This window comes from Phodopus roborovskii, unplaced genomic scaffold (genome assembly GCF_943737965.1).
Source record: "Phodopus roborovskii unplaced genomic scaffold, PHOROB, whole genome shotgun sequence".
Lineage (NCBI taxonomy): Eukaryota > Metazoa > Chordata > Mammalia > Rodentia > Cricetidae > Phodopus > Phodopus roborovskii.
Window position 1 is genome coordinate 111,649 of NW_026126602.1, and position 21,121 is coordinate 132,769.

Here is a 21,121-nt window from a genome sequence, read left to right on the forward strand (position 1 = left end):
CAGAGCACACTGTAAATGATCTGTATTGTTAAAGGCTAGGAATATAACTTGGAGTCCGTTTTCTACTTTTTGGTTTCTCGAGACAGGGTTTCTCTGAGGCTTTGGACCCTATCCTGGAATTAGCTGTTATAGATCAGGCTGGCCTCAAGCTCACAGAGATCCGCCTGCCTCTGCCTCCAGAGTGCTGGGATTAAAGTGGCCACCACCACCGCCCAGCTATTTTTCTACATTTTAAAGTAAGGCAAAAGGAATAGAAAGAATTTTAAACAATTATTTCCTAAAGGTGGCCAGTCACGATCATAACTATGCCATTTTCTATTCAGAAGGAAAAGGTTTTATCAAAGTATTCAAGGTTAGTGAATCTGAAGCGAAAGGACACTGGTGAGGAGTATATTCATCATGCTCTGGCAAGATACTTAGCAGTATGTTTTGGGAGGCCCCAGCAACCAAGTGATTCCATTATAGGATGTTTTCCTGTAAAAAGAATATAGCCATAGATTTTACAGATATTTGTGAGTCTGTTTATTATGATGTGAATTAATTACTGAATATTACATATAATTTAAATATTCAGTCACAGAGAATGATTATTCAACAATCAAATAATGAAATGTAACTAGCAGCTTTTAAAATCATGTTCATTAGGAATATTTCCTAAGGTAAGAAAAGCATTAAAATGGCAATCTAAGCATAGGATGCCAGCCTCTTTGTTTATACACATATAGGTAGAAATAGTAACTGTATAGCTCAAAATGATAGTAGTTATTTAGGGGGAAAGAGATTGTTTTTCTTTTGTTTTGAGACAAAGTCTTTGTACCCATGCTGGCCTAGAAATCTCCATTCTCCTGCTCCCAAGTGATAGGATTATAAGTGTTCACCACCATCCTTGCTAAAAGACAACTTTGTTTTAAAGTCGTTTCCCGCTAGTATTAGGAATCAAACACAAGACCACATACATGCTAGGCAAGTACTCTGCCATTGAACCACATCTTAACTCAGATTTTTCTTTAAGCTTTTTGTATTTTCCAAAATTTCTGTGTTGAATATATTACATTTTACATTTAGAAAAGAAAAATCGAGGGAAATGGATGTTTATTGTATTCTAGTATTTGAAAGTTTAGACAGTTTTAAGATAGTGCCCTAGGTTAAGTTACACCACCATTTCAGAAAGTGAGTGGTGCATAGCTTGCCAAGATGGTGTGTGAGAGGACTAGCAACCACTGTTTGTGCTACTCATTATTCTTTTATTCGTGTGTGTGTACATACAAGTATGTATGTATGTATGTATGTATGTATGTATGTATGTATGAGTAGGCAGTGAATTGGCGGTTTCTAAATAGGTTTAATTTGTAGCAGTTTTATGTAGTACCTGAACTTTAAAAGTGAGGACACAAAAACATCTGATAGAAAAGCTATAACTTCCCATTGTTACCCTATTATTTCCAAAGATAATCTGACAATTCCTGGGGGGGGGGGGGTGACGACCAGAGGGACTTAATATGGAGTATATTCTGATCAGCCCTGTGAATGAAATGGGGCTTTACAGGTGGACTGTGTGGCTTTTAATTAAATTTAGTGATCACTGCCTGATAGTGCCGAGTCCATTAAGTGATGAGTGTGTTTATAGAACATTGAATTCCTGTGTTTTATTTTACAGTGTTGCTCTTGCGATCTATTACCACATCAAAAACAGGTATGTGGACACTTAATTCTGTGCTAAAAGTATCACATTTCGTCTTGTAATGGTTTTCCTGTTCTTTAGCCTTGAATTTATATTCTTAACTCCTGTTTTGATAGACCTTGTAAAGGTCAATACATCAGAGTGCCAGGGACGAGTAAGGCTACTTCTGGACCAGGAGCACCACATATGGTGATTGTGGTGGCAGCTGACTTCTTGAGAAGGCTCAGATTCCTCTGTACTGGTTATTTTCTCTATAACTTAACATTTTGTGTTTTATAAAATGTTAGGTTTAGTTTGAATTTAGTTGAAAATTCAGTTTGACAAAACATGATAGAAGTTTCTCAAATGAAAGTATATCTTGCAATGGTTCTATTTGAAAAGTCAGGTAAAACTGAATTTTTTAAAATTTTCCTCCAAAATTTTAATATGAAGTATTTAAGTGCATATGAAAAAGTGAGTTAGCAATTTAAGAGTTCTTCTTGCTGCCCAAGCACAAAGACCAGAGTATGGTGGCTCTTAGCACCCATATTATGCAGCTTGAAAATGCCAAGTTAGTTCCCATTCCAAGAGAGACCATGACTCTTCTGGCCCCCTTGGGGACAACTCCACATGTGGGCATACTCTCACACACAGATACACTTACTGACACATTTTCAAAAGTAGGGGAATATAGGGGCTGGAGATAAAATTCAGTACTAAGCAAGTTTTCACTACTCTTGCAGAGGAAGGACCTAAGTTTGGTTCTCAGGATCCACATTGGGCAGTTCACCTTCTAGCTCACAAACTCCAGCTCCAAGTGCATATGATGCCTTAGGCCTCTGCATAGTCACCTCTGTTCACATGTACATATACCCAGACACACAGGCATAATTAAAAATAATAAAAATAAATTTAAAAAGAAGAAAAATGTAGTAATTCATATATTTAGCACCAAGACTTTTGCTTCAGGTCTGGGGCATTAAGCCATATCTGTAATTCATCCTTCCCCAAAAATGTTTTCCCTGGTAGTGAGGAATCTGATAGACCTCTGCAGAGTATGAAGTATAAGTTGTTTCAGGTTTTTATTTTAAAATGTACCAAACTTCTTTTCAATGATTTCCTTTTATTGAGCTTTTTCAAAGCACCCTCTTAAATTTCATAGGCACAAAGGCAACTTAATCACAGTCATATTTCAGTAATTAATGTGTGTGGATATAGCCATACTATTAAGTACAAAACTAGTTTGAGAACAGGAAGGGCCACCAAACAGCAAGACAGACCTCATAACTACTCAGGCTTTTCACACATGAGGAGAGAGTTTTGGGGCCATGGAGTGCAACATAGATGGCAGCTTCTGAGGAGCAGTATTAGAGAAACATAGCTGTGCAAAGCAAACACCTGTAAGGTATGTTCTGCAGCAGATTTTCCTGTGCTGTAATTGTGATTGATGTGCATTGTGGCTCCTAAGAGTTTTGGATGAAGGCAAGCTGCACAGCCTTGGCATCTAACCATGGATGGATTCTGTCCTGTCATTTCTTGGTACACATTCAAACTTTGAAAACACTGAAGTTACATGTAAGACCAGTAGTGACACTCAGATATGCTTTTAAACCAACTTTCCATGAGTGTCTTTAAGACATTTCTTGGTTCTTGTTTTGGGGCTGAGAATTGAGCCAAGAGTTCCATGGATGTTCAGCCTGCCCTCTGCCAGTGAAGTACATCCCAAGGTTGGTTTAGCTATAGATGTTAGTAACAAGCAGCTTTATTATGTGCTTGCTCAGATTTCTATTGTCAGTCTTTGCATGAATTTGTAGTTTAAATAACAGATATGAGAAGTGTTACTTTTATCGTTTACATTATACAGATAATGAAATTGAGGCACAGAAAGTGTGTCTTGGTCATGTTCTGTTGACTCTGAAGAGACAAGGTGACCACAGCAGCTCTTAAGAAAGAAGGCATTTTACAGGGGCTGGCTTAAAGAGGGTTAATCTATTGTCATCATGATGGGGCATGGTGGTGTTCTGGCAGACATGGTGCTGGAGAGATAGCTGAAAGTTCTACATCAGGATTAGCAGGGAACAGAAAGAAAAAGACATACTGTGCCTTACAAGTGTTCGAAGCCCCAAAGCCCACCCCTTGCCCACCACCGGTGATAACTTTTTCCAACAAGGCCACACCTACTTCAGCAAGATCGTGCTTCCTAATCCATATCAGTGGTAGTGCTACTCCTAATGACCAAGCATTCCAGTCTGGGAACCTGTTGGGGCCATTGCTATTCAAACAACCTCAGAGAGATTCAATAAAACCTTAAAACTGCACAGGTAGTCAGTTGGGAATTTAGGAGTTGAGCCCTGTCTACTTACTACCCATGACCTTTAATCCCTCTGTTCTTATAGATGTTGATAAATGGAGTCAAAGGTGAGTTGAAGTGGAGAAAGAATAAAGTTAATTTGATTAATCTGGAGGTAGAATCCTGAACCTTTCTGAGGGCAGGACGTATGTCTTGTCTGTAGACTTTGTCGTGCACAGCCTCTAAACAGTCCTGTGGGGCTAGCCATGTATCTGTCAGCTGGAAGGATGTAGTATGATTCACCTGAAATACATAGTTTGGTAGAATGAGGAAGGAAACAGTATACATTAAATTTTTTTGTCACATTAGCTTAAGTTCTTAATCTTTTTTCCTTCCTTGCTTTCTGTTCTCCTCTGTACTGGGATTACACTCCCACCCCTGTCATGTTGTGGCTCAAGTCTCAGGCTTCATCAATACTAGACAGTATTGTTACCAACTCAGCTACATTCACCATCCCATCATTCACATTCTTAATTTATTTTCCAAATTTCTTTTGGCAAATTTTTCTCTGGCATGCTGCATGTTTTTTAAGTGATTCCCATTCATCAGGAAAAACTGAATAACACTCTTGGTGGTGTAGTGCTGGCCAGGCTTTTGAATGTCTTGCCACAGGAAAGGTAAAGGGGTCTGCTGACTCTTAGTGGCTGGGGACATGGCCAGAGGCAGTGCAGCCTGGTACACACAGGCTTTCAGTTTCCGTGGTAGGACTGGACCTTTCTTTCCCTTGGGTTTATCTATTCTCTTACTGCCAGGCTCTTGTGTACAGGGCACAGGTAGGTAGATGCTCAGAACTTTTGTTAGTTTCTATACCTGTTGCTGGAACAGACATTGGGCTGTTTTATAGAGATGTTAAATTTATAAAGCATAAATTAGAATGGTTTTTTGTTTGTTTGTTTTTATAAATTAGAATTTTAACATGATAGATAGATATATTTAGGGGTAGGTCAGTAAGCCTGGTGTTCCCGAGCTGAGCCTTTATACACATACTAAAAATTATGTGATATTACCTTTAAAAAAATCACTGTGGGGTTGTTTATTTGTTTGCTTGGTTTTTTTTTTTTTAACTTGACATAAGCTAGAGTAATCTGCTAAAATAGAACCTCAATTGAAAAAAAAAAATGTCTCTATCAGATTAGCTTATAGGAAGGTATGTGGGGGGTATTTTTTTGATTGAAAGTTGATATGGGAGGGCCCATCTGACTGTAGGCATTTCCATCCCTGGGTAGGTAGTCTTAAGTTATATATTTAAAAAAAAAAAAAATCAAAATAGGCAAGCCAGCATTCCTTCATGGTTTCTGCTTCCGCTTCTACCTCCGTGGTCCTGCCTTGAATTTCTGCCTCAAATTCACTCAGTGATCAACTGTGATCAGAACATGTAAGCCAGAGGTCCCTTTTCTCTTCAAAGTGCTTTTGATATCTTATCACTGCAGTAGAAAAACAAGATAGGACTTACAACAGTTGTGGCTTTTAAACTAAATTTGTGAACAAAACTCAAATTATATTAACAGCAGATCTGTCGCTGATGAGATGAGATGTGCTCTGTACTCCAAGGCTCTGAGTTGACCAGAGGCCAGCAGCCTCTACCAAGTAGACTAGAGTCGGACATCTCAAAACACTTTATAGGTCAGAGGCCCAAAGGCCAAACTGCTGTGCACACCCTAGGCTAGAATCTTAGTGTTATGTAGACTAGAAGCTAACAACTCAAGGCACTGTGTGGATCAGAGGTCAGCACCCTAAAGCATTATACAGATGAAAGGCCAGCATCTCAAACCACTACATACACCAGAAACCAACAGCTCAAAGCCCCATACATCGAAGCCATCACCTCAAGGATCTGTAGACAGCATGCCAGCAGTGATCCAAAGTGCTCTGTAGACCACACACCAGTAGCCCAAAGCAGTGTATGAACCTGAGGCTAGCAGCCCAAAATACTATACACCTGAGGTCAACATCCTAAGGTGCTATGTGAACCAGAGGCCACAACCCTATTTGCTATGTAGACCCATGGCTGGCAGCCTTGTCTACTCTAAGGACTAGTTCTTCTAAACTTTGCTCCATTCACAGCCCTTCTGGTTTTATAAACAGATATACAAATCACACATATGCTGATAAGAGAAATTTACTACAATGTAAAACAGTTTTGCCATTTATTAAAAGGGAAAACAAAATTGCAGGCTTGTGAGATGGGTGTGCTTGTTTAATTTAATGAAGAAACTTTAGCTGAATGTAGGACACAGGGACTTTTGAGTTTTTCTGGATTTACTGATACTTTCATAATTTTTAATGCAGAGGATGCTGTTTCACATATATACCCAATATAAAATGGCAGAAGTATGTTTAGGGGATTTCAGAAATGGCTAGAAATTCTGTCCTTTTCCGTGTCAGATTTAATGAGTGATAGTTTATGAAATTCAAGTCAGCAATTCAAACTGCATTTTATAAGATAAGATATTCTAACACACTATAATCCAGAAATGTTCATTTTGATGCTTCCATGCATAGAAATGACAGTAGGAAAATACTAAAATATTGTATTTTTTTTATATAATTAAATAGTATGCTTCTATAAGGTCAGATACCTTTGTATATACAGTAAAAATATTCTAGCAGTCTCAAGTCCCAGCAGGAGTGTTTCAGCCAGTGTGGCTACAAGGGTACAGTATGCATACAGTGTGTTCAGAACAAAAGCTGTAGTTCTGTCACATGATTCAATACAAGTAAGTGCTGCTGGAGATGCCTCAAATTCATTTCCTTAGTTACTGGAATTATTGGTGGGTATTGTGACCATTTAAGATCGATCTACATTTCGTGCTGCATGTCACGTTCCTCACCCCACCCCCCAGACTGCTTCATATCAACCACCATATGGTTACCAAAAGTTAGGGGGGCAAGTGTTAAAATTAAATCATTTTAGATTTAGGTAAGGGTTCATGAGAGGGAAGGTGGAAAATTGTGAAAGCAGTGGAATACAGATTTTAAAAAAAATAAAAGTAGGTTGGTTAAAGCCAACATTTTCCTTAATTCACCGAGAGGTTTTTAATCTCTGGATTCAACAACAAAAAAATGATTAAATGCTGTACCTGAGAAAAATGATTCATTATTTACAAATAACCAACAGTGTCTCTTAAATTTAGCAATTTCTGTCTGTTGAACTGAAATGTGCTTTGTTTCTTTTTGAATGGCATTTATTCTGCAGAAAGTAAACTCTGATTTCTATTGCTTTCCTCACCAGGGACCCAGATGGAAGGATGCTCTTAGATATTTTTGATGAAAACCTCCACCCTCTTTCGGTAATTGCCCTCTTGTGTTTCATGAGATGATCTAGTTAGTTGTCTCTTGCTCCTGTCCCGTGGCAGTCATCAGAAAACTTCTTTTTTCTTAGAAATCCGAAGTGCCACCAGATTATGACAAACACAACCCAGAGCAGAAGCAGATTTACCGGTTCGTTCGGACACTGTTCAGTGCTGCTCAGCTGACAGCTGAATGTGCCATTGTCACCCTGGTGAGTATGAATAGCAAACTCTTATCAGGTGACCCTGGGTAAACTTGGTGGAAGTTTTCTGTGTCTGCTGTGAGACTTTGTGTCTTTGGGAGTGTGGAGTGTTCCAAAGTCCCCTTCTAAAGACACGTGTGAGGTCCCGCTCAAAGCCAATCAGTGCTAATGTTTTCAGGGCTGATGTAAGGTAGTATGGACCAAGAACAACCTCTCTCAATGTTTAGTTTCTTTTTGTTCACTCCCCACATTAATCTTAATGATAAGAGAATGTAGTCATTCATACATCCAGGATGAAGTGAAATGCCAGTGAATTATTTGTATCCGTGGCCTAGATAGATGAAGTGTAACTGACTAGTTTCTGATTTGTTTTGTAAAACTCTGTCTGTAGGGCATGCAGATATATGGAAACTGGCTTTATAAGACTCAAGTGAAGGGGGGAAAGATCCTTTCCCTGTTCCTCATCCCCCTCATGCCAGCTGAGGGCCAGCCTTGGAAGCAGGCCCTTCTAAGGACAAACCTTGAGCCTGCTTGTGTTCATTATTGTATATGCCACTTTCCTCCTGTTTCTTTTTTTTCCTCATACCTCATAGATAATTTGGACATTCTACAGGGCTACAAAGATCTACCCTTAAAGAGTAAAAGATTACAAATACTAAGAAGTTGTATGAGTGCCTTTACCCTCATCATTCTTGAGATTTTCTTAGGAACCATTCTTTTGCTACATATAGTGTTGAAAGAGCAGATGGAGTTAAACTTCCAAGCGGGAATCTTAGCTAATGCTTGCTCATTCAGCATTTCGTAGAAGGTCCAAGACTTTAAATAAAGCCAGTGTTTCCATTTTCACTGTAAGGAACCCTCAACTCAACGACTTTCAGACTTGTTCTATAATATACTTGGGAGTGAAATGAAACTGTCAACTTTTGTCGCTGGCCAATTTTGTAATCTTGACCTAGGCCATTATTGGAGCCATCTCTGATTGGTTAAACCAAATAGTTTTAAGACTGTAGTATTAACACCCAAAAAGTATTTGTGTTGTTTGAATTCAGACCATATACCTGACCTCACATAATTTTTAAAATTCAGATTAGAACAATTTTATCATTGTTGAAGCTTTGTTTATGTATGTCCTTAATTTGGTGAGTTTTCATTTAATCTACCACCCCAAAATGCCCTTGAAAACTTTTGTCTGCAGTTGACAGTCCTCTGTAACTCCACAGTTGGCACCAACCTGTGTTGTCTAGAGATGCTTTAGGACAGTCTTTCACATGACTGTAATGTGATGTTTTAACTGACCCATATCGTTAGCACTGTCTGGAGATACTCTTCATGAAAATCAATAGAATGTTACTTTAGTTGGCATAGAATTAAAATATACTAATAGGGATCCTCTCCCCTCCCCAAATATGGTGACAAGCTCTACTGAATCACACACTAGTAAGAGATGCTCACTTTAATTATCTCCTCTGGTGTAACTGCTGCTTTCCCCACATGTAACATCTTATGACGATGTTATGGTGATGTCTCCTTCCTTCAATAAGCCCACAAAGGATATCAGTAGCATGTCATAAAACATGTTTGTTCTGAATCTGTCAAGTCATTTGGAGTAGGGACTAGGCCTTTTCTCCTATCTCTAGGCTAAGGGAGTATCCCTCTGTGGGGGATGTGCCCCCAAAGTCTTTTTGTGCACCAGGGATATATCCTGGTTCCACTGTCTGAGGTCCCTTAGACTGCCCAGGCCTTCTAACTGAGACCCATATTCAGGGGGGCCTGAGTCAGTCCCATGCTGGATTCCCAGCTATCAGTCTGAGGGCCTGTTAGCTCCTCCTTGTTCAGGTCAGCTGTCTCTGTGGGTTTCTGTAGCCTGATCTTGTCCTCTCTCTCTGCATCTGGATTCTAGTTCAGCTCAGTGTTTAGTTGTGGGTGTTTGCTTCTGTTTCCATCAGGTACTAGATGAGGGCTCCATGATGGTGGATAAGTTAGTGGTTGATCTCATTATCAGAGAAGGGCATTTATGGTAGCCTTTCCACTGTTGCTCAAATTGTTAGTTGGGGTCAGTCTTGTAGGTCTCTGGACATTTCTCTAGAGTCAATTTTCTCTCAAACCTATAATGGCTCCCTCTTTTATGCTCTCTCTCTCTCCTCTCTTTCTCTCTTCTATTCCTCCCCTGATTCAATCTTCCTAGCCCCATGTGTTTTCCTCCCCTCCCCTTCTCTTTCTCCTACTCTCTGCCCCCCCCCCCCACCACTCCCCATATGCTCAGGAGATCTTCTCCCTTTCCGCTTCTGTGAGGGACCTTATATGAATCTCTTAGAATCCACCTTGTATCCTAGTTTCTCTGGCCGTGTGATTTATAGGCTGGTGATCCTTTGCTCTATGTCTAAAATCCATATATGAGTGAGTACATACTATATTTCTCTATTTGTGACTGGGTTACCTCATTCAGGATGGTTTCTTCCAAGTTCCATCCACTTGCCTTCAAATTTCAAGATTCCATTTTTTTTTTTCCCTGCAGAGTAGTATTCCATTGTGTAGCTATGCCACATCTTCAGTTGAGGTTGCTTCCAGGTTCTTGGTATTACAAATAATGCCGCTATGAACATAATTGAGCGTATGTCTTTGTTGCATGGATGTGTGACTTGACAGATTTAGGAGACCCCTCCTGAAAGGCATCACCCTACATGTGGAGTGGGGGTCGGGGGGACATGAGAGGATGGGAGAGAGGGAAAGGGGGGAGGGAGGGAGAGGGAACTGGGATCAATAAGTAAAGTAAAAATAAATAAATATAAAAAAGTAATAAAAATGGGAAAAAAACCCCAAAAACACATGTTTGTTCTTTTCAGGCAATACCTAATGTGTTATTAGAATACATCAACTAAGGTAATTTTAATTTAAAATAAAATTTCATAGACACTTCCCTGACTGAGCCAATGGAAATTATTTCATTGCAGAGATTAGCCCCACTCATGCACACAGGAACTGTTAGTTACCATGATGTAGAAGAATTTTGCATCATGCTTCCTATTTCTATGAACTAAGAGACATAAGGAATCCCAGTTTTACATGACTTCCAGTCCTGTGGAGAATGGTAAAAGTCTGTTGTCAAGCTTTGGGAAAATACAATCTAAGGTTCCTAAGATGTCCAGCTGAAAGTGGTCCTGGCCCACCCAGTTATTTATTTTTATACAACCAAAAATTGTGGTCTAAAATACTAACTCACTGTTGATGTTCCAGTATGAAAAATGTATTTAAACTAGGATATCCAAAAGTTGTTTCTGAACTTTCGAGTAACTTTAATTTGTATAGTCAACAGCAGGCTCTCATCCTTTCAACAAATCCTCAGAGCAAGCCACAAAGATTCCTGTAGAGCAGTCTGTGCTCTGCCTCCTGATTTCTTGGTCTTCCCAGAATGGCATCTTGATCCTTTTGGGTGACTCAGAAGAATGAGTTCTTACTGTGAACTGTCCTTCAAAACCTGATTGCTTTAGCTTCCTCTGCCTGTACCAGCTCTTTCCTAAATGCTGTGGTATATGCTCATTTTCCCCATTTACTGACTTCCTGCTGAATCTTCTAGCTGTAAGTCCCTATATTATTCCTGTCCTACTGAGATTGCTCACAGTTCTAAACGGATGCCATCCATGGTTGTTTCGTGTGGAATTGAGGGGTGTGTTTAAGACAGACACTGTGGGAGCACCACTCTGTCCCAGCCTTGTGCAGGATGCTACACCGTGGGTCTTAGAACCTTTGTGTCAGGAGCTTAGGATTTTGCTGTAGGAGAGAGAGAGGAAAAAGAGAAACTCTACTGAGATATGTCCAAATTTTTACTACTTCAATAAGTCCAGGGTCTCTTATCACAAATTGCTGTTTGGAATCTGAAATGTTAGTTCTTACTGAGTGTGGTGGCACACAACTGTGCCTGTAGTCCCAGCATTGGGGAACTGGAAACATGAAGATTACAGGTTTAACCTGGACTGTGTGGTATATTCCAGGTCATTATGGGCCACACAATGAAACCCTGTATCAAAGAAGCAGAATGATGTTTCTTAACAGTTTTCCCTTTATATTCAGTGTATGTGTCCCTGTCCATCCTGCGTAATACGTGGTATCGGACAATAGCCATAAAAATCTACATCTTCATGATTTGATTGATGTCTATTAGTGAATCACTGAAAACAGAACAGGGATCTTATTCTGTTTTATTCTGCACATACCTGGCAAAGCTTGCTTCAGTGGAAGGGGCAGTGGGAAGCCCTTTATTTCTCAACACTTTGGGTAGAACAATTTCCCTGTATCTGTCTCAGGGGCAAGGGATGGATGCTTCTAGAGGAGCTGGCCCAGGAACCCTGCCTCACTGACTTTTGATTTCCTCAAGCAGTCAAGGTTTCACTTCCAGAAGTAAGTTTCTCATTTGCCCTTCTCCACCCCTCACCCCACCCCACTTCCACCCCTACCCCCAGCTTTTACTCACTGCTTCCCTGTCTCTCACCCTGAGCTCCTTATTTTTACTTTGTTGGTCACTATGAGAGGTAGAAATTCCATTTTCTTCCTGGGTACTTAGAAGTTTGTGGAATAGCCTTGTATTCTCCATACAGGAGTAAGCCCAGCAAAGAGAAGGGGCCTCTGCCCATCATCCTGTCTCCAGCTTCCACGTCTGCTGCTGTTCTCCTTGGGCCTTGGGTCTGTTCTGCCTTCACTGACTCAGGGTTAAAACTCAATCCTATCTCCTTTGGTTACACACTCACAACTTAGGGACATCTTTTGATACATCTTAGACACAGAGCATGAAGGCAGATCTGCAGTCACCCCCTGCATAGCCTCTTGGCTCTGCTCCCTGCTGTTTCTAAGGACTATACTTAGCCAACTGCACATTCCAGAAGCCTTGAGTACTTCCAAGGTGACTATGGCTTTGAGGTCATCTCCTGCCAGTGTCTGGATTATTTTGAGATGGTCGCCATTTCATACACTGCTTTTCTCTGTTCAGCCTAATTCATATTTTCCTTCCAATGGCTACTTCAGTCTGTGGTATTACACAGGTCCTTTTCTGACCCTGATCAGTCAGTGCTGCCACCTGGAGGCTCAGAGTTAGCATAGTGCCTCGAGAGGGATCTGTACTTAACATTGGTGAGTGAATGCCCTCCTTCCTCTGTCCCCTCACTGTGCTCTGGTGTCCTTCAGTCTGTGTGGTGATGCCTGATACCTTTTCACTTCATCTAGTACTTCTGCCAGCCCATGCTACTGTCCCAATTCTAAACATCTTGCCAAAAATGAGCAGTGTTGGCAGCATTATTCACAATGCAAGATATGAAGCAGCCTAAGTGTAATCAGCGTGGGACATGAGCATACAATGAGGTATTCATCCTTGGAAAGGAAGTAAGTTCTGATAGTGCTATAGGTTGATGAAACATGAAGATCTTACGCTCAGTGAAATAACCCTGGCACAAGAAGATAAATATTGTATAATCCACTGGTATAAAGTAGAGTACTTGTAGGGATTGGCAGAAGGAGGGCTTGGAAGAAATTACAGGGGCTGGGAGGGTTAGGGGTTGCTTAGAGATACATAGTTTCATTGGGGGACAATAAAAAGTGCTTCATGTCAGATGGTGAAGATGGTTACAGAACATTGAGCATACCTACTACTGCAGATACAATTATAAATGATTGAACAGCTTTGTGTTGTGTATGATTTATTTGTTTGTTTGTTTGCTTAGAGGCTGTCTTGGAACTCATTATGTAGACCAAACTGGCTTAAACTCACTAAAATCTGCCTGTCTTTGCCTTCCAGGGCTGGGATCAAAGGATGGTGCCACCACCATCCAACTTGTGCGTATGCTACCACAGTAATAACTATAGATTTATCAGCAGCCAAATATGAATTGCAATTACAATGATACTCAGTTTTTAAAAACTTTAGGGAAGCAGGAGGATCTCTATGAGATACATAGTAAGTAAGACCCTGCCCATTGACAGGTCCCAGAGAGGAAGTAAGGAGTCAGTGAGAGAAGGATGGGTCAGGCATGATGATTGGGAGAATCTTGCAGCCTGACTGACTAGCAGCCAGAATATTTCTTTATTTATATAGAATTCAGTAAGCAGGGATAGATTCATGTTGTTTCAAAACAGGTCATATAATTTTGGTTTGAATAGGTTCCACATCCTTTTGAAAAAAAATTTAGTCATTGATAAACTGACAGAAAAGAGTTACCACCTTTCACAATCATTTTCCCTCAAGTTTAATCATCGTTGATAAATTTTTTTATTTTACATATCGATCCGAGTTCCCCATCCCTCCCTTTTTCTCTCGCTCCCACCCTCGCATGCCCCCCACCATCCTCCCCTCCCACCCGCCCCCCTGCCTTCAGGAGGGGTCATCTAAATCTGCCAATTCATTTGGAGTAGGGAATAGGCCCTCCCTCCTGCCTTTAGGTTAAGGGAATATCCCTCCATGGGGAATGTGCTCCCAAAATCCTTTTGTGCACCAGGGATACATCCTGGTTCCACTGTCGAGGTCCCTTATAATGCCCAGGCCTTCTAACTGAGACCTATGTTCAGGGGGTCTGAGTCAGTCCCATGCTGGATTCCCAGCAATCAGTCAGGGGAGGGAGGGGCCATTAGCTCCTCATTGTTCAGGTCAGCTGTCTCTATTCCAATTTCTTTGTATCTGTTGAGGTTTGTTATGTTGCCTAGTATGTAGTTGATTTTAGAGAAGGTTCCATGTGGAACAGAGAAGAAAGTATATTCTTTTGTGTTTGGAATGTTCTATAGGTGTCTGTTAAACCCAATTGAGACATAACTTCTTTTAGTTCTTTTGTTTCTTTGTTGAGTTTCTGTCTGGTGGTCCTGTCTAGTGATGAGAGTGGGGTGTTGAAGTCTCCTACTGTGAGTGTCTGAGGTTTTATGTGAGCTTTGAGTTTCAGTAGTGTTTCTTTTACGAATGTAGGTGCATAGCTGTTCAAAATGGAGACTTTGTGCTGATGGATTTCTCGTGTGATGAATATGAAATGACTGTCTTCATCTGTTTTGATTGATTTTGGTTTGAAATGTAACTTGTTAGATATTAGGATAGCCACACCTGCTTGCTTCTTGGGCCCATTTGACTGAAAGATATTTTCTCGACCCTTTACCCTGAGGGAATGTCTATCTTTGAAGCTTAGATGTGTTTCTTGTATGCAGCAGAAGCATGGATTCTGTCTTCATATTCATTCTGTTAGCTGTGTCTTTTTATAGGTGAGTTAAGACCATTAATGTTGAGGGAGAGTAAGGACCATTGATTGTTAATGCTTGTTTGTTTTAGATTTGTTGTTGGCAGTGGTAATGTGAATATATTTGCCCTTGGGTTCTAGTAAAGTGGGATTATCTATTGCCTATGTCTTTGTGAGCATAGTTAACTTCCTTGGGTTGGAATTTTCCTTCCAGAACTTTCTGTAGGGCTGAATTTGTAGATACGTATTGTGAAAATCTGGCTTTGTCATTAAATATCTTGTTTTCTCCGTCTATAGTGATTGAGAGTTTTGCTGGGAATAGTAGCCTGGGATGGCATCCATGGACTCTTAGTAATGGTAGAACATCTATCCAGGACTTTCTGGCCTTGAGAGTTTCCATGGGGAAGTCAGGCATAATTTTGATAGGTCTGCCTTTATATGTTACCTGGCCCTTTTCCTTTGCTGCTCTTAATATGCTTTCTTTATTCTGTATGTTAGGTGTTTTGATTATTATATGTCAAGGGGTTTTTTTTTCTTTGGTCCAGTCTATTTAGTGTTTGGTATGCTTCTTGCACTTTCATGGGCATGTCCTTCTTCACATTGGGAAATTTTTCTTCAATGATTTTGTTGAATATGTTTTCTGCACTTTTGAGCTAGGCTTCCTCACCTACCTCTATGCCTGTTACTCTTAGGTTTGGCCTTTTCATACTGTCCCACATTTCCTGGATGTTTTGTGTTGAGGATTTGTTGGACTTGAGATTTTCTTTGGTCATGAATCTATTTCCTCTAGTTTATCTTCAGTGCCTGAGATTCTCTCTTCCACCTCTTGTATTCTTTGGTTATGCTTGTGTCTATAGTTCCTGATCTTTTGCCCAATTTTTCTATTTCCAGCATTTCCCCAGATTGTGTTTTCTTTATTGTCTCTATTTCAGTTTTCAAGTCTTGAACTGTTTTCCTTTGCCTGTTTGATTGTTTTTTCTTGGCTTTCCTTACTTTCTTTAAGAGATTTGTTCATTTTTTGCATGGTCTTTTCCTTTATTTCTTCCAATTTTTTGTTTTTTCTTCCATTTCTTTAAGGGATTTTCTCACATCTTCTTTGAAGGCTTCTATAATTTTTATGAAGATATTTTTTAAGTCGTTCTCTTCTGCTTCATCTGCTTTGAGGTGTTCATGTCTAGTTGGTGTAGGGTCCTTAGGTTCTGGTGGTGCCCTGCTTGTCTCTCTATTGTTAGGTGTTTTCTTGTATTGCTGTCTTCTCATAACTTCTTCCAGTGGGTGCAGGTGGGATCTCTCTCTCTCTGCTACTTCCCCGGTGGGCTTAGGTGGGTCAGAAATTCGATGTCAGTAGCTCTAGGTGGTCCAAGCTCTCTAGGATGTCTTTCCTTAGCCAGTGGCCTGGAGATGGGGTTCAAAGATCAGGCAGGCAGGGATTCACGGTGGTTCTGTGGGGATAGGCAGGTCTAGTGTTCTCAGAACAGCTCCAGGAAGTTCCCTGGTGGTGGCAGGATTGTTGGATTCGCCCTCTGTTCCATTGCTCAGCCAGAGCAGTGGGGCAGTGGGCTAGGTAGGGCAAAGGGTGCGGAGGGGGGTTGTATCAGAGCACCATGAGCACTCTTGCTGGGGACAGGACACGGGGGAGTGAGATTCAGGTCCAATCCCAGGGAAGGGTGTAGGGGGATTCAACCCGAACTGGTCCTAGACTCACCTCCAGCAGAGACCTGGCGATGGGACCATCATTGATAATTATTAAGAATCTAGAGGGATGTGACAACCTTTTCTCAGGCTAGTAGTTTTTGTGGCTACAAAGATACTAGACCAAAATAAAATCTCCAAGCCAGCCTAGACAGATTGCCATGTCCCAAGCAGTATATTGTTAACTCTTAATGGTCTGAGTGCCCAAGAAATATCCTCAGGCCAAAGTTGCTGCAGTTATTATTCAGATTCTGGCATAATTCGATGTTTATTTTTATGTACTTATAGAATTTGTTTTTCTTTTGTTCTTTGGTCATATGAGATCACAGTGGCTCTACATGAGTTAACCTTTCTAAGAAAGAAGATCCTGACATCTCATTTAATTTTTATCATCTTTTCACATCATTCTTTGCCCATCAATATAAATCTCTATAGGGCAGAGTAACTTCAGCTAATCTAACTTTGTTGCCACATAATTGCCTCTGTGCATAGTAGAAAGAGGCTTGCAATCTGATTATGGCCAACTCCTCTTTGATTATCTTGTTTCTGGATAAGTACAGGGACAGATGTTTCAAGAATAACTCACAGCCTCATAAATATGGCTTCTTTATGTGTGTTGCAACCTCCAAGACATAAGGAAGACCTTCAAGTAGATAAGGATATCTCCCTAAGGGCAGGAGGGGTAGTATGTTCAGGACTTTCCTGGGGAAGCTTAGAAGCAGTACCCTGGGAAATGATATAAATGATTCATAAGAAATTCCCCATCAATCCAATATCCCCAAATTACAAATATTAAAGTCCCCCAAGTATGCAACATGCAGAGATGAAAACCAACAGTGACACGGCATCATGCAGCTCAGCTTTGCTGGGTCTTTGTCAAGCAGCTGTGCTGGCTCTATGATATTTGCCATTGCCATCAGATAGGGCTGTGCTACCCTGTCTTTACAAACAAACAAATAAAACCTCCATAGTGGCCAGCAAGAAGACTCAGCAGGTAGAGGCACTGGCTGCTTGAGCCTGGAGACATGAGTCACAGCCCCAGAGCCCACAGAAAAGTAAACGAGAGCTAATTCCATAAAGCTATGTTCTGCCTCCACCTATATAGCATGGAATTCTTCATACAGCATACATACACAGAAATGGTTTTTAAGAATAAAATTACTCTATAGGCCAATGACTTCTTGGAAATGAGCTAAGATCAAGTGTAAAATACCTTATAGATTAAAAAAAAATGCATAGGTTTGTAGCCTTTACATTCTTTGTGTTTTTGGGGATTTATGCCAGCTCTGTTTTACTACTATTACAGTGTATGGCCTCCAACCTAATTCTAGTAAAACTCACTTGGCTGTTCAGCCTTTTAAAAATGAGTGTGTCCTGGTACAGTTACAGCTTTCATTTTAGTGGTTTTATGGGACTCCTATGTGTGTGAATGAGGGGTCTCTGTTTCTTGTACCTTTTCTTGGGCTCTTTTTCTTCTCATTGTTTGTTTTGTCCAATTCCAATGTGTTAGCTTTTGTTCTATCTTACTATATTTTTTATTATTAGCCCTTAGAAGCCTGTTTGTTTTCTATTGAGATACTGAAAGGAGGAGGATCTGAATGGGTGGTGGAGAGAAACTGGTAAGAATAGAGGGAGGGAAAATTATAATCAGACTATAGTTTTTGAGGAAAAAAAAATATTTTCAAGACAAAACAGGAAAAAGTAAAAAATATCAGATCATATTTTTAAGTATGTTTAACAGTTTTTTTTGTCATCACCCTTGATTTGCTTGCTTATATAAATGACATCATTTTCAAGACTTTGTTAAGTGATTACAGCAGATATTCATATAAAGAAATAAGTATGTCAAGGTAATCCCTGCTTAAAGGACTATTGTGGTGGAATTTATGCTAAGTTTACTTGGGTGGAGGAGACAACTGAAGGCATTTAGCACTGGCTTCCTCGTGTCTCCTCAGGTATACCTTGAAAGGCTTTTGACGTATGCAGAGATTGACATCTGTCCAGCCAACTGGAAGCGCATTGTTCTGGGGGCAATCCTGCTGGCCTCTAAGGTGTGGGATGACCAGGCTGTGTGGAATGTAGATTACTGCCAGATCCTGAAAGACATCACAGTGGAGGACATGTAAGTTTGGGCATCTGTCTGTTTCAGGACTGAGTTAGAGGGAGACCATGCCTCTTTTGGTTGGACTATACAGTATAGAATTTCCGGGGTCCAGCGTCAGCTCAGGTTTAAGTCCTGAGACAAGGGAGAGGTGTTAGCACAAGGAAAACTTCTGACCACCAAATGGATTGCACTCAAGTGGCCCCCCCAATAGCTCAAGCCATCTTTATAGTTAAACATTTTTAAACAGTTTTCCTTACCAGGGTTACATGAACAGCTTTATTATTAGCTCCTATTTTTTACTTTTAAGAAATACATCAAAATCATTATGAAAGCCCCTATTGTTCCCATTTATGCTTCCCCAAATATACTTTCCCACCCCCTGAAAAATCTTGTTCTAGACATAGAGTTCAGCATTTTTGCAGGCTTAACTAAATCTCCAGCCAAGACACATCCCGCTCTTGCAGCTCTTATGTCAGCTGGCAGCTACCTGCAGTTACAAAGTTGAAAAGTGATAGACATTCAAACCCAAACAGTGCTTTCTTATCTGCAAGAGTCACTTTTATATAGTTCCCCTTCCCTTTTCTTTTTTAAAGGAGGGTCCCATGTTGTAAAAGGCAGACACTGGCAAGCACTCTCCCATCTCACTATACCATACTTTTTCCCCCAGTATAAGCTCCTGTGGATGACAAAGTTGGATCTCTCCACTCCACACTTTGCATTGCATTTTCCGCATTGGATCATACTAGATCTTATCATTGGCTCTATACGCTTGGTGTCCAGAGAACCTACTCTCAATAGTTGGCACTATGTCTATATCCAAAGCCTTTTCCCTATCCTGTATACACATGCCCTTCTCTCCTTTCCAGAACTGTGATTGCTCCAAGTGTTGTTTTCTCATATGTACATAACTTTCTCTATTGAGTCAGAAAAGCTCCCAGGACTAGAAGTTGTAGTTAATTCCAGATAAGAGATTTGAGAAGCATTAGTCCCCTGCTGAAAGTTAGAGGAAAACATTAGAAAAAGAACAGAATTTCCAGGGAAAATTATAGCTGTTGCATGTGTGACTGACAAATTAAAACTAAAAGCTGCCCAAAAAATTAACAATATAATGAAAGGGAAAAGAGACATCAAGCTACACAAATTTTGTAAATTCCTACACTGTCCCATGGATCTTGTTCTTGACAAGTGAGAGTCTGTTTCCTCAGGTGCCTTGCCTTGAGGAAACCCATTGAATAGGTAGTCACATGATGATTAGAGGCTAGGCTACATGGCTCCCAATGTAGAATGAATGAATTGGGCTGAATGTTGGCAGGCCCCTCAGGGATCCTGCCTGTGGAAATGTAGTGAACTGTATTTCTCGACACTGATCACTCACAGGTACTGGCAGTACCTTCTGGTAAATATTCCTTTGCGGGTTTGTATTTGGTCTCCTGTGTCACCTCAGACCAGTAACAAAGCCCATTTTCCTCTGTGCAACAAGCCTAACCGAAGAAGCTCAGAAGCTAAATTAAAATGTCTGCGTTTAGCTTTGACATATTTGGCAAGTTTGGGTTCTAAAAATCACTCATGTATTCCTGGGGCTCGATGTGTACCAGCTTCACCTGCCATTTCTTTCCACAAACAGTGGAGGGGCCTCCTTATGGGGAGAGCTGGTTTCTAGGGACATGTGAGGGTTTCCCAGCTGGGCCAGACCTTAGCTTCTCTGAGAACTATTAACTGAGGACCTCCACACAGACTCCCAGAAGCACTCAACTCTCAACCACCTGAAGACTGTCCTGGTGTATCATCATCACTTCTAGCATTCTTTGCTTGGCTTAGCTCTTCAGCTAAGCTCTTAGAGGGACTTTCTGACTGGAGGTTACCAGCTGTATCCCAGTCATGCCACATTCTTGGGCCCAACAGCCCTGGCATATGAGAATCTTCATGCAGCCTGTGTGGGAGAGTCACCAGGCTATAGGCATCCTTCCTCTGTTTGCTGCTTCATCACAGCAAGAAAAACAGAAAGTTGTTATTAGACAGTCTCACAAGAGAACAAAAGCCTTTACCATATCTCAGGGTAAGAGAAGATTCTAAAGCACTGTATTCTGGCCCATGGGCATAACTAGCCTGTGCTTCTTATTAGGAACTATTCTTTCATTAGCTCCCTGATATCCTCCAACTCTTTGTTGCATGCCAAGGAATGTCATCTGACCCTTCCTGTGCAGATGGAAATGACTTGGGACTCTGAGGTATAGGTGCCTGAGTTCTCTGTGCAGTTATGTCCATATAGAAGCAAACAGCTGCTGAACTGAGACTACCTTCTAAATACAGTTATTACTTGGAACCCATGTGCTTAGAAAAGAAAAGGAAAAGACAAAGATTAACAAGACTGTGGTGGGGGGGGGATTGCTGTGTGTTAGTCTCTAGGCTATGAAGACCAGAATATTCATTTCTTAATTCATTCTCCCCCCTGTCTAAAAAGATAAGAGAGTAAAAATAATACTTACTTTAGAATTCCAGATATAGTGAAGATTAAAATAACCATGATATGAAAAGCTGCTTGGACAGTGTGATGGCAGCAACAGCAGGAATATTCCTGCTCATTTACGAAATAGATCCTAGACCTAAAGGGACAGTTTTTGTG

At 40.7% G+C, this 21,121-nt stretch overlaps 1 protein-coding gene across 1 annotated transcript in view; it reads left to right on the forward strand.

Moving 5' to 3' along the window:
* Ccny (cyclin Y) overlaps window positions 1-21,121 on the forward strand; it is a 112,891-nt gene that overhangs the window by 78,250 nt on the left and 13,520 nt on the right. The window contains exons 6-9 of the mRNA XM_051205760.1: window positions 1,658-1,693; window positions 7,243-7,300; window positions 7,393-7,512; window positions 18,350-18,516. Coding sequence (XP_051061717.1) covers window positions 1,658-1,693; window positions 7,243-7,300; window positions 7,393-7,512; window positions 18,350-18,516 — 381 coding nt within the window. The remainder of the gene's footprint in view (window positions 1-1,657; window positions 1,694-7,242; window positions 7,301-7,392; window positions 7,513-18,349; window positions 18,517-21,121) is intronic.